This window comes from Podarcis bocagei, assembly GCF_964188305.1.
Source record: "Podarcis bocagei genome assembly, chromosome: 7".
In the NCBI taxonomy this organism is placed as follows: domain Eukaryota; kingdom Metazoa; phylum Chordata; class Lepidosauria; order Squamata; family Lacertidae; genus Podarcis; species Podarcis bocagei.
Genome location: NC_138132.1, coordinates 69,197,087 through 69,210,725, shown reverse-complemented (window position 1 = coordinate 69,210,725; position 13,639 = coordinate 69,197,087). Strand labels below are relative to the sequence as shown.

Here is a 13,639-nt window from a genome sequence, read left to right as displayed (position 1 = left end):
GCTCTGTTCCAGGTCCTCCATGAGTGACTAAGCTATGTCTCTGTACTGTGGAAATTCCTCTTCCATTTGTTTGTTTTCTGTCCTTTGCCCTAATATTAGAGGGCGGTTTACAGCATAAAATGTAATATTATCTTCTCAAACAAGGTTGCAAGTCCTTGCCTTTCCCCATAATCTAAATTACCCCTGGAGCTGGTTCTAGCTCGGTTCATGCCAAAAAGGCAGGCATAAACTGCTGTTAGCTCCAAGAGGGTGGAGAGATTGCAGCAGGGCAGCTCAAACTCTAATTTGGACCCAAATCATGAAAACAAAGAGGGGCATGCTCTGCTGGGTGCTATAAAACTTGAGGGATCTAAAGGAGCCTTCCTCAGAGGCAACCTTAGACACAGATCCCCTACCCACATAAATCCAGGTGGTGGTTGTCTTGCTAGTTACAGAAATTAGGAGAGGGTTCTGCCCCTTTGCACCACTTGCTCCACCCCTCCGCATCCATTTTCGCAATCGCCCTTGGCATTGCGATGCCTTTGAAGTGAGTAACCTGGGGACATGCTTGTGTTTAGCAAGGTGTTCCTGAACCACTTCCATTGGCAGAGAGGCACTGGAATTTGCTCTTTCCCAAAAGAAAGCAACAGCACATGGATCACAGGACACGTGAGCTGGGATCAAAACAGTCATGTTTTCCTAACCTTAGTTGCCCGATTCTTCGACAGGGCTTGCACAACCTTAAAAGAACTCCAGCGGCTCGTTGGCCAACTTCTATTTTCAGACACTCTTGGGCTTCCTGTGTGTTTGCTGCAACCGGAGCCTAAAAAAAGCCCAGCCACCCTCAGATACTACTACAGTGTTCCAAACAGTATGCAGCTTATAACATTGGGAAACTGCAGACACCGGAGATAACAAGCATCTGGAACCAGGAGATAACAAACAACTGGAAGCACCCGACCAACGTTGGAGAACATGCTGCTAATCTTCAACTTTTTCATGATTCTCCTGCAAATACTGATCATTTCCTTTGCCCTGCTGATCACTTGGACCATTTACTGTGATCTCTCCAAGTCTGAGATTCCTCCTGGCATTGACCAGCCTATGAAGCTTCGCATTGTTAACTGTCTCTTGATCCTTGCATCATCCCTGGTAAGTTTTTCGTGTGTTTTTTAACGATGGAACCTTTTTGTTTTTAAATTGCCTCTGTGATTAGGAATATAGCAAGCTGCCTTAGAATTACAGAATTGTAGAGCTGGAAGGGACCCCAAGGGCCATCTAGTCCACCCCCTGCAATGCAGGAATAGTGAGTCAGACCATTGGACTATTTTGCTCGGTATGCTCCACATTAACTGGAAGGGTCTCTTCCAGGTTTCAGGCAGGAATCTTTCTCAGCCCTACCTGGAAGCGCCAGGGATTGAACTTGGGACTTGCACACAAGGGTGATGCTTTAACACTAAGCTATAGTCTGACTCACGCTCGCATCCATTAGGATATCAGGGTTGCATGTTATATGGAACAGGAATGGACCTTTAAAGCCCTAAAAGGCCTCGGTCCAGTATATCTGAAGAAACATCTCCACCCCATCGTTCTACCCGGACACTGAGGTCCAGCACTGAGGGCCTTCTGGCGGTTCCCTCACTGCGAGAAGCCAAGTTACAGGGAACCAGGCAGAGGGCCTCCTCGGTAGTGGCGCCCGCCCTGTGGAGCACCCTCCCAACAGATGTCAACTACCAGACTTTTAGAAGACATCTGAAGGCAGCCCTGTTTAGGGAAGCTTTTAATGTTTGATGTGTTACAGTATTTTAATATATATTTTTTGGAAGCCGCCCAGAGTGGCTGGGGAAGCCCAGCCAGATGGGCGGGGTATAAATAATAAATTTTTATTATTTATTATTTATTATTTATTATTTTTATTTTTATTTTTATTTTTATTTTTATTTTTATTTTTATTTTTATTTTTATTTTTATTTTTATTTTTATTTTACTATTATTATTATTATTATCATTATTATTATTATTATTATTATTATTATTATTATTATTATTATTATTATTATGCTGGACTCCAGCTCCCACGAGAGCCAGCGGAGAACATGGGCACTGAAGCCCAACAACAGCTGGAGGTCTCAAGCCCCCCATCCCTAATACACGACAACTCTTTTAACTTCTTGCAAGTCAGTTTGGAAAGAGAGATGGTTTGGTAGGAAGCAGTCTATGTCTATAGAATACCCATAGCCCAGTAGCTCAACAACTGCTTTGCATGCAGAAGGTCCCCAAATTCAATCCCAACCATCTCCAGGTCAGGTTGGACTGGGCTTGGGAATGTCCCCTGCCTGGAAAGCCACCACCAATCAGTGTAGATACTGATGAGCCAGATAGACCAGTGGTCCGACTTAGTATAACAGAGCTTCCTGTTTTCAGATGGAATTAAATACGATAGGAAGGGGAAGTATGTAGGCTGAATGAAAGAACTATGTAAATACAGTTGTGCATGCGATCTTCCCTGGCATAATCTTGAAACTCATCGTAGAGTATTTGTGCTGCATGAAGAAGGTCCCAGATTCATACCCCAGCTTCTCCCACGGCCAAAGCAGGTGCAGGCAATAGTGAACTAGGTGGACTCCACAAAAGCAGCATCCCATGTGTCAATAGGAGGTCATAAAAATTGCGTAGCGCAGAGAAAGTGGATAGGAGAAAGATTTCTCCCCTTCTCTCATAAGACTAGAACTCATGGACCTCCAAGAAAGCTGAATGTTAGGAGATTCTGCACAAATAAAGGAAAGCACTTCTTCACGCAGTGTATAGTTAAGCTATGATACTGCCTCCCACAAGAGGCAGTGATGGCTACCAACTTGGACGGCTTTAGAATAAGATTAGACAGATTCATGGAGGATAAGGCTGTCACTGGCTACTAGCCACAGTGTCTATGTTCTGCCTCCATGGCCAGAGGCAGTAATGCTTCTGAGTACCAGTTTCTGGAAACCACAGGAGGGGAGGATGCTCTTGAATGCTCCTGTGTGTTCAAGTTTCCTTCAGGTCCACCATGGTGAGGCCAAGGTGGGCTCTTCTTATGTATGCCTGTTGACCATGTGGCTTTCTGGGCTCCATCAAGGGGGAAAAGGGTGACGTATGAGTTCAAAGAATCCATCCTTCCTGAATATACCCCAGCACAAAGGACCATGGCAGGGACTGTGGAGCAGATGGAAGGTTTGGTTCAGAAAGAAGCTGCGGAGGAAACGGCAGCCCTAGCAAGGACTGCAGTGGGCAGTCTTGCTTTCCTAGGTTGAAGGTTCCCTTGAGCCAGAAGGAGAACTACTGATGAAAGAGGTAGTGGTGGCAGGAAGAGAGCATGGCTGGAGAGCTGGAAGGTTGGAGAGGCTACGGCGAAGGGGTGCTACAAAGGCCAGCCCTGTTCCATATATAGTGGTACCTCGGGTTACAGACGCTTCAGGTTACAGACTCCGCTAACCCGGAAGTAGTACCTCAGGTTAAAAACTTTGCTGCAGGATGAGAACAGAAATCACGCAGCGGCAGCGGGAGGCCCCATTAGCTAAAGTGGTACCTCAGGTTAAGAAGAGTTTCAGGTTAAGAACGGACCTTCAGAATGAATTAAGTTCTTAACCAGAGGTACCACTGTAGAGAAGCCAACTAGACTCAACAGCCTCGGTCCTGTATACCTGAAGGAGCATCTCCACCCCCATCGTTCAGCCCGGAAACTGATATCCAGCACTGAGGGCCTTCTGGCGGTTCCCTCATTGCGAGAAGTGAGGTTACAGGGAACCAGACAGAGGGCCTTCTCAGTAGTGGCGCCACCCTGTGGAACGCCCTCCCTTCAGATGTGAAGGAAATAAGCAGCTATCTTATCTTTAAAAGATCATAGAATCATAGAGTTGGAAGAGACCACAAGGGCCATCGAGTCCAACCCCCTGCCAAGCAGGAAACACCATCAGAGCACTCCTGACATATGGTTGTCAAGCCTCTGCTTAAAGACCTCCAAAGAAGGAGACTCCACCACATTCCTTGGCAGCAAATTCCACTGTTGAACAGCTCTTACTGTCAGGAAGTTCTTCCTAATGTTTAGGTGGAATCTTCTTTCTTGTAGTTTGGATCCATTGCTCCGTGTCCGCTTCTCTGGAGCAGCAGAAAACAACCTTTCTCCCTCCTCTATATGACATCCTTTTATATATTTGAACATGGCTATCATATCACCCCTTAACCTCCTCTTCTCCAGGCTAAACATGCCCAGCTCCCTTAGCTGTTCCTCATAAGGCATCGTTTCCAGGCCTTTGACCATTTTGGTTGCCCTCCTCTGGACATGTTCCAGTTTGTCAGTGTCCTTCTTGAACTGTGGTGCCCAGAACTGGACACAGTACTCCAGGTGAGGTCTGACCAGAGCAGAATACAGTGGCACTATTACTTCCCTTGATCTAGATGCTATACTCCTATTGATGCAGCCCAGAATTGCATTGGCTTTTTTAGCTGCCGCGTCACACTGTTGGCTCATGTCAAGTTTGTGGTCAACCATATTTAATGCTGTATTGTTTTTAACACTCAATTGGAAGCCGCCCAGAGTGGCTTGGGAAACTCAGCCAGATGGGCTTGGTATAAATAAATTATTATTATTATTATTATTATTATTATTATTATTATTATTATTATTATTATTATTATTATTATTTACTATTATTATTATTCTATAACAGGGACAACGTGGCAGTGTCCTCCATGGGACTTGGGGGCCACCCCCAAACACAGCACTCTTTGGAGCAATAGTAGATTATGGTTCACATTGTGTTTTTGCGTCTTCCCTGCTTCTTCAGTCGTGTTCTTGTGGGTGCTTTCAGGAACTACAGCCCCAGGAGATATAAGACTTTCACCAAAGTACTGACCAGCACAAACAGAGCTTCCAGTGCAGCACAGTCTAAACAAACCCAGTTTAAACATAGGGGGGCAGTGTGTGTCCACACACCAGAAGTAAGGGAAAGGTCAATATCACAGGGTGCCCCGCAAGGTATAACACACCAGAGCAGAGTAACTAGACTCGGGAAATAAGACAGAGATCCGTGTTGCTTCCAGAACCAGGAAGGCATTATATACCCTGGCCTCCTGACAAGAGGAACACAAGAAGAGCCAATGGTCTAGCATCCTGTACACCCAGATGCCTGTGGGAAACCAGCAAGTGGCATTCGAGAACAAGAGCCTCTGCCCTTCTTTCGCTTCCCAGCAATTGGTATTCAGAAGCTTTGCTGCCTCCAACTGTGGCGGCAGAGCATAGCCGTTGACAGATTTATCCTCCATGAATTTGTCTAATCCTCTTTGAGAGCCACCCATGGCTGCTGGCAGTGAAGGAGTATCAGGTAGGCCTGAGGCTTGGGCGATGTACTGATGTATGAAGGGCAGGCCGTGAAGGCTGCTTCACCGGGCGGTATATTCCAGGTGAAACCGCCTCCGCTCCTGGGTCCCTCTGCTACCAGTGTCACTTTCCACACCAGGCCACTGGTAGCAGAGGGACTCAGGAGCAGTGGCTGCTTCACCCAAAAGTTACGGCCGGGTGAAGCCGCCATCATTCTGCCCCTCACACCGCAGAGGGAGGAGCAAGCTGCATCGCCAGGCTGATACAGCTTGTTCCTCCCTCCGCTGTTTTAAACTGCTCTCACCTGCCAGCTAAGCAAGCCCTGTGTGGTGTAGTGGTTAAGAGCAGTAGACTCGTAATCTGGTGAACCGGGTTCGCATCTCCACTCCTCCACATGCAGCTGCTGGGTGACCTTGGGCTAGTCACACTTCTCTGAAGTCTCTCAGCCCCACTCACCTCACAGAGTGTTTGTTGTGGGGGAGGAAGGGAAAGGAGAATGTTAGCCGCTTTGAGACTCCTTAGGGTAGTGATAAAGCGGGATATCAAATCCAAACTCTTCTTCTTCTGATGCCTCGCATGCAAGCTGGAGAGGCATGGGGCATGCTCAGTTGGGGGGGTGAAACCAGTTTCATGCTCAGCTGGGGGGCAGGAGCCTTCCCTCCCCCTAGCTGAGCCTCAGAAAGAAGTTCCTGCGGGGGACTCACTTAGCTGGGAGGAGGGAGCCCTCCCACTCCCCAGCTGAACCTCGCAAACAAGTTGCATTGTCCCGGCCCATGAGGCACTGTGGTGAAAAGTGCCTCAGCTCCCATAGTGAGAGCTGTGGCAGTTTCACCTAGCACCTCTTGGGCTGGGGCCATTGCAGCTTGTAGTTTCAGCCTCGCAGTGTATCGCCAGACCACAGTGCTTGGCTGATGATACATCATGATGTTGAAAACCTCTCCCAGCCCTAGTGTCAGGGATTGCTTACTTACGAAGAGACACCTCACTCACAAGTAGACTCAGTGTTGGCCTCAGGGGGCCCTGTCTGCTCCTCAGTATCCTCAGACTGTGAGGTGTCTTGTTCATCCGCTAAGAACTCAGAATCTGGCACTCTGCTAGGGCTATACATGACAATGACAGAAATAGGGAATCTAATCATCATCATAATAAATTTTATTTGTATCCCGCCCTCCCCGGCCAAAGCCAGGCTCAGAGCAGCTAGCATCATATAAAGAAGAAGAAGAAGAGTTTGGATTTGATATCCCGCCTTTCACTCCCTTTAAGGAGTCTCAAAGCGGCTAACATTCTCCTTTCCCTTCCTCCCCCACAACAAACACTCTGTGAGGTGAGTGGGGCTGAGAGACCTCAAAGAAGTGTGACTAGCCCAAGGTCACCCAGCAGCTGCATGTGGAGGAGCGGGGACGCGAACAAGACAATATGCATAATACAATATGCAATATGCAAATAAAACAACATTTATTAAAATAATATAGAATAACATTAAATATTAGCATTTCAAGATTTAACAGAAATCCACTCCTAACAGTTACAATAAGTAACTGCAGTGGGGCAGAGTGGGAGAATGATAGCAGTTGCTGGAAACCACAGGAGGGGAGAGGGCTCCTTTGCTCAGTTACCTCTTGAGGGCTTCCCAGAAGAGACATCTGGTTGGCCACTATGAGAACAGGATGCTGTGCTAGATGGTGCCATTGGACTCTTCTTATGAGAATGGAAACATCCAGCACAGGAGGGAACACGCTCTTTGGAATTCATATCACCTCCTCTCCTCTCACTGTATTTTTCTTCCAAACAGGGGAAGATTCTGGAGAATCTCCACCTGTGCACTGAGATTCACTTCTACCGCTACATCCAAGAAGTAAAGAGAATGGGGGAGGACCCCAAGCTTGACATTAAGGACCTGTTGTTTGAGGACATCCCAGTAAGGGTTTACCAGCCACGGGGCCCAAGAGAAAGAAGAGGAGTCATCTACTTCCATGGAGGATCTTGGATGTTCGGCAGCATCAGTAAGGCATCCTGAAAAGTCAGCCACTTCCACTTGAGGAAGGCATGGAGCAGAGGTGTTGATGGGTGTGGCCTGGGGAAGAGGGTATCTCACCTGAGATGGCCAAGGGTCAAATAGAAAGGACTTGAGGGCTTCATTTTGTCCATGGACCTGAGGATCCATAACTCCATCTCCCTGAAATGCAACATTATAATAGTTCTCATCATTATTAGACAGTCTTCATTTATTTCTATTTAGGATGATAGATGATGATGGTAATAATTAACTAATTATTTATTTTTATTCATAATTATATTGTAACATGGGGACAATTTTCAAGGCTAGGGAGGAAATTATTAAACTTCTCTTTCCCCACATGCTGTGGGATGGCATTTTTTGTATTACTTAAAAAGAAGCTAGTCATGGTTACTAATAATGAAATAAATGTAATACCTAGATCGTCACCAAGATACCGATAAATACTGTCTGTAGCATTGAGAAACAACTGAATTTGTCTTGGATCAAATCTGCTTTTCCTATTTGATTTGTTATTCAGGTCAAAATCAGATCTCTGAAATCTGATGCTCTGCCCCCGGCCCCATCAGAAATCTAAAAAAAAAGCTATACTTTTTTCCTGCAGAAGTGAATGAAAGTTGCAGGCAAATTTGCCCTTATAGACTGAAACTGGATAAACTGAAAGCAAATCCATCCAGGTTTTTTATTGTTATTTTTTTAGCAGCTTTTCTACAAGGAAAGATTTGACCATTTTGGTGTGGGCAGTCAGTCAAAAAAACCGGAGACATGAAGCCAAAGAACAAGGGAGATGGTCCTCCAATAGATGAGAAAAGGAGCAGGTGGAAATAATTTTCCACAGGGGAAATGGCCCAACAGGAAAGAAGTTACTCCACTGTGTTGGTTGTTGACGTCAAAAAGTAACCTTAGCCAGGGAATCAGTAGTACGTACAGTTGGTTCCACATGTCAACAACATCATTGTTTATCAGTACCAGTTTGAACTGCTTGTTTTTTAGCAAATAAGATAGAACCACCTATACAACTGCCCACCTAACAGTTCAAAAGCACGTCAAAGTTCAAGTAGATAAATAGGTACCGCTCCAGCGGAAAGGTAAACGGCATTTCTGTGCACAGCTCTGGTTTGCCAGTAGCGGCTTAGTCATGCTGGCCACAGGACCCAGAAGCTGTATGCCGGCTCCCTCGGCCAGTAAAGCGAGATGAGCGCCGCAACCCCAGAGTCGTCTGTGACTGGACCTAACAGTCAGGGGTCCCTTTACCTTTACCTACACAGAACTTTAAAAAACAACAGCAACACAACCTCACATTTGACCTTAAGCTTTGAGCTGCAACCTTAAGGGACAAAAATCAAGTCTGGGGCTCTACCTCTGGGACCAATCTCTGATTTGTCTGTGGCAATTTCCACTGCAGCACTTGAGGGAGGATAGAGCAGTTGGGCTGGATGAAATGAGAAAGATTTTTGTAGTAATTGAGGGATGAATGCTGTTCTGGTTGTGGATTTCTGTCCATCTAACTCAGTGTTGGTACCTGTGATGGTTGGTGCCTACTGGGACTGGTACGGTGGAAAGCAGGGAGGCCAACAGTAGCCAAAGCCAATGACAGGCAAACTCAACTAATTCTAGTTTTGTCTCCATCCTCCTCCTCCTCTTCCTCCTTGCAAGGGAAACAATGAGACCAAGAAGGAGAAAGGTGATAGTCAGTGCCACTGGCTGAGATCAGACTGAGGATGAGTTTCTCATGCTACACACACACACACAGAGAGAGAGAGAGAGAGAGAGAGAGAGAGAGAGAGAGAGATGTCCTTATGGATGATTAGAGAGGGAAAAGTCTTCATGCCTTCAGATCCCAGAAGAGCTACAAGTGTTGTTTGTTTGTTTGTCTGTTTGTCTGTTTCCCCTTCTTCTTCTTTTTAACTTTATTTTTCAGTTTCTAAAAATACATATAACAGATCATCTCCATATACCCCTATGCAACAAGTAACATTCCAGGTGTATATGATGTAAATAATGCAGCCAAACATTCAGCTTGCAAATAGTTTAGAACAGATTACATCAGTTGGGTATCTTCCTACGCTCCATCTTAACAGATTGCCCCAGAGTGAGCCGGGAATAGCTGGCGGTGAGGAGCTCACCTTGTCCTTTCAAGTGTACTGAAAAATGCATAACATACAGTTTGGGGTGGGGGTGGGGAGCATGGAATGGTCCTTGTGTCTCTGAGCATTCTAAGATGCTTTGTTGGTTTCCTCATGAAGGACTATAAATGAATAATCTTGAGGTGCTCAGGTGCACAAAGACCAAAGGTGAATCATATTTAGCTCATTTGGCAGATCATTAAATTCTTAACCTTAGAGTTGTGAGCAGGGCCGTCTTAAGTATATCTATGGGCAAGACGCCACTGGTTGAACAAAATGTTGAAGAAAAGGTTCCTGCATTGCAGGGCTTGGACTAGACAAGCCTCGTGGTCCTTTCTAACTCTACCATTCTATGATTCTACTATTTTGAAACTGTATGGAACATGTTTGTTGCTTTGGTTGTTCTAATTGGAATCATTTGCCTTCATAACACCTGTATTAATCCCAACTTTCTGCTAGGATGAGACGGCCTCCAGAACTCTTCTAACATGGCCCACACATCTTGTCTTTCCAGATTCCTATGACCCCCTTTGCCGCTACATTGCCAAAGAAAGTGATTCGGTGGTGCTTTCTGTTGGGTAAGTAAACAGACCCTGGGAACTGACTAATAGTGTTATACTGCTGAATTTGCTAAACGCTGCAGGGATTCCACCACTGGCACCTGCCTGGTCACACATTCAGTGGACAGAATGTGGAGTTCCCAACTGGCATCACTTAATGGTGGACCCCAGCAGAAGGCTATCTCTTCCCAACTGAAACACACGCAGCCCAATGCAAAGTAAATTCAGATTGCAGTGCCTGATGGGGAAATGGCTATGAGTTTGGGGGTTGGATCCTATTCAGAGTAGGCCCATTAATGTTAATGACCATGAGTAACTTAGGCTTATTAATTGTAATAGGTCTACTCAGAGCGGAACCTAGCTGGCTACCACCTTTCATTATGAGCAGGCATAGGCAAACTCAGCCCTCCAGGTGTTTTGGGACTACAATTCCCATCATCCCTGACCACTGGTCCAGATAGCTAGGGATCATGGGAGTTGTAGTCCCAAAACATCTGGAGGGCCGAGTTTGCCTATGCCTGATTATGAGCCACGTATGGTTGAAATCATGTGAGTTAAATGTGTATAAGAAGTGATCCTATCGTGCTGTTATTTTGGTTTGGTTATTCTGGCCAGATTTGTCTTATATACAAATAAATCATATCCCAGGTATCATTTGGCCCCTGAGGAGAAATATCCATCCCAGTATAAGGACTGCCTGACTGCCAGCATACATTTTATGAAAACCGCCAAAGATTATGGAGTCGACCCGGCCTGCATCGTCATCAGCGGAGATAGCGCCGGAGGGAATATTGCCGCCTCTGTCTGCCAGGCATTAGTGACCAGATCTGGTATCCCGAGGCCACTTGCTCAGATTCTGATCTATCCTGGCCTCCAAGCGATAGATTTCAACCTGCCTTCGTACCAGCAAAACCGAGCCGTCCCCATCTTGTACCGGGAGAACGTCATTGGCGCAGCCTTGCGGTATCTCAATAAGGACTTGTCAGTGTTAGAAAGCGTTCTGCAGGGCTGCCATGTTCCCAGAGACATAAGAATGAGATTTGGGAAGTGGATCAGCTCGGAAAACATCCCCGGTGAGTTTAAGGTCAGAGGCTACAAGCCACCTACGGCCGCTTCCTATGAGGACAACCTCTACGAAGTGGTGAAACAAGCTCTAGAGCCAACTTTCTCTCCGCTCATGGTAGATGACGTTGTGGTCAGCCAACTTCCAAAAACATGCATCGTAACTTGTGAGTATGATGTGCTACGGGACGATGGCATCCTCTACAAGAAAAGACTGGAGGACAATAGGGTACCGGTCACCTGGTACCACATTGAAAATGGATTTCATGGGGTGATAAGTCTATTTGATGGATTTCTATCATTTCCTTCTGGGGAAAAGGGGCTAAACAACATTATAACATTTCTAAAAGACTTATGAGCATTAAAAAAAAAAGTCATGATTTGTATCTCTGACTTCTTATGATCAACAGCAACTATCTTATTTATCTTCGAATAGAGATGAAAGGATCTGCTCATTTTGGCTTTTCCCATATTTTTAACTGCACTTCACACCATTTCTGCTTCAGGTGGTGGTTTTAAACAATGGCAGAAGTTATGAGGAACGCAGAGGTGCAGGGATACTTTTCTTATTGTAAAACGTGCTCTACAGATATTTAAAAATAAGACAGCTCCTGCTTGCAGGCTTGCAACCTTAAAAATGTGATATAAAAGGATAAAGGAATGAGGAGGAAAGAGGAAAGCAATCATTGGGAGCAGCTGTCCCTTCACTGCCCAGTGGATGCAAGAAGGGTTGGTTTCTACTTTGCCCTGGTGTTTTTCTGGGAAGAAGAGGCTCAGCTGCTCACCTCCAGCCCAAAGAACCATTTGGACAGCCTTGCTGCCATGGGCATTATGTGAACTTGCCTTTTAATGAACCAAATGAAAGATCTTGAATCATGGGGATGGGGAGCGTGTGTGTATGAATTTGGCAGCACTTGGTTGTTATTTTGTTAATGTGGTTGGCGTTGTTTCATAGATGATGAATGCCATAGTACTTTGTGAATCCTATAATTTGACTTTTTACAATTGCGCTGTTTAGCTTATTTTTTTAGTTGTTTCGTCGATGGTGTTCCATGGGAGGCAATTGCTTTATTCATGCTGTTAATTGTGCTGTATTTGTGTTGGTATTGTTATTTATTGTTTGTAAGCTGCTTTGTGATTCATTGGAATGAGAAGCATATAACAAATAAATAAATAAAAGAAATCAGAGCCCCTGGGTCACCAGGCTGTTGGTAGCAGGGCCCAAAATATGTCTCCCTGAATTTCAGCAGCCCTGGGGAACTCTTATGCTATGATAAGACTTTTTGAGAGAACTTATGGAGTGGTTTACTAAACACACATATAGGGGGCTGTGCCCACTAGTCTCCCCCTCCTTCAACACACATTTGTGCCAGTGGCGGACTTTGTTCTTTAACATTTCAGCAGCACCTTGTGCAATGCTAAAATTCAGCACCCAGGTGCCTCTCGTCTTCTGTTCCGCTCCATTCACTGCATTATAGTTGTGAAGCCCTGCAGCGCCCTCTAGTGTTGGCTCCCAGCGCAGCAGAGCCAGTCGCACCAAAACCTGCTTCTGTTTGTGCATACCTTCTAAAAAAAAACCCTACACACATTCTGAAAGTACTGAGGGCTTGACCAGTGACTGTGATCCTGTCTTCCTACACAGAGAGAGAGAGAGAAAGAGAGAGAGAGAGTTTAGTTTCAGAAAATGATTGTGTAGCATCTACATGGTTCTTGGTTCAAAACCCACCCACAACTCCAAATTTGTTGCATGTGTTTTTGTACATTTCAAGCATTCCCAAAAGTTGATGAGATGAACTTTGGAGAAGCTGTACCAGTTATTTTACTGGTATCCTTTATGACAGGAGTGGGCAACCTGGACTCCAACTCCCATCGGCCCCAGCAAGCTGGGCAAAGCTAGGCTTTATTTAGCAGGGGTCAAAGACCCAGTTTGGCACCCCACCCCATGCGCATTTACACGCGCGTGCACACACAAACACAGGTTGGGAGCGTCAATGGCGCCCCTCTGGAGCCTTCATCCGGGACAAAAAATCTGGGTAACCCTTCCCCCGCCCCCCTCGCCCCGGCCCACCCCGCAGGTACGGCTCCGCCAGCAAGTATGGCCAACCGTCAGGGATGGTGGGAGTTGTGGTCCAATTGCACTTGGAGAGCCACAGGTTTTCCACCTCCGCTGGAGCTGTGTGGAGACTCCTAGATTTAATCATGCTCTCCACCCAATGAGGTGCAACAGAGACGAAATACTTGGCCCGGCCAGCTCCTGAGCCTAAGTTAGTTTCACTTCGCCGTGCCTTCTGCAGCGCTTCCTGTTCGGGTGTCTCAATAGTCTGTTAACCTGTTCAGCAACCTTGAGGACGCGAAAAGCTTTCGCTGGTTCTTTCTTTGCATGCGCAACAACACTTGCCTCTGCTCGGCTTGCATGGGAAAGGGGAGGGGGCGTTTGAATTACTGGGGGTGGCAATCGAATCCTGAGAGGCTTCGGTGGGTCTCTCTGCTGCTCTGAAGGAACCCGGGCTCGCCTTTCGTTCCCTCCCGCGCGTGGGAG

The 13,639-nt window shown here is 46.1% G+C and overlaps 1 protein-coding gene and 1 long non-coding RNA gene across 2 annotated transcripts; one reads left to right on the top strand and one right to left on the bottom strand.

Moving 5' to 3' along the window:
• Positions 1–622: 622 nt before the first annotated feature.
• Positions 623–12,288, top strand: LOC308591067 (arylacetamide deacetylase-like 4). The gene is made up of 4 exons (XM_081201624.1): positions 623–1,131; positions 7,128–7,338; positions 9,993–10,056; positions 10,687–12,288. Exons 1-4 carry the CDS (start codon positions 955–957, stop codon positions 11,456–11,458), a joined length of 1,224 nt encoding a protein of 407 aa, XP_081057750.1. The 5' UTR covers positions 623–954; the 3' UTR covers positions 11,459–12,288.
• Positions 11,614–13,624, bottom strand: LOC308591213. The gene is made up of 2 exons (XR_014010066.1): positions 13,495–13,624; positions 11,614–12,730 (listed from the first exon to the last, which is right to left on the bottom strand). It is a non-coding gene; the product is annotated as an uncharacterized lncRNA (long non-coding RNA).
• Between the last annotated feature and the right edge of the window lie 15 nt (positions 13,625–13,639).

Bases quoted from the DNA above. Each gene is read 5' to 3' on its own strand.
- LOC308591067 (XM_081201624.1), top strand. From the start codon at position 955: ATGCTGCTAATCTTCAACTTTTTCATGATTCTCCTGCAAATACTGATC. The intron at 1,132-7,127 runs GTAAGTTTTTCG...TCTTCCAAACAG, and splicing joins TGATCCTTGCATCATCCCTG to GGGAAGATTCTGGAGAATCT. The intron at 10,057-10,686 runs GTAAGTAAACAG...ATCATATCCCAG, and splicing joins TCGGTGGTGCTTTCTGTTGG to GTATCATTTGGCCCCTGAGG.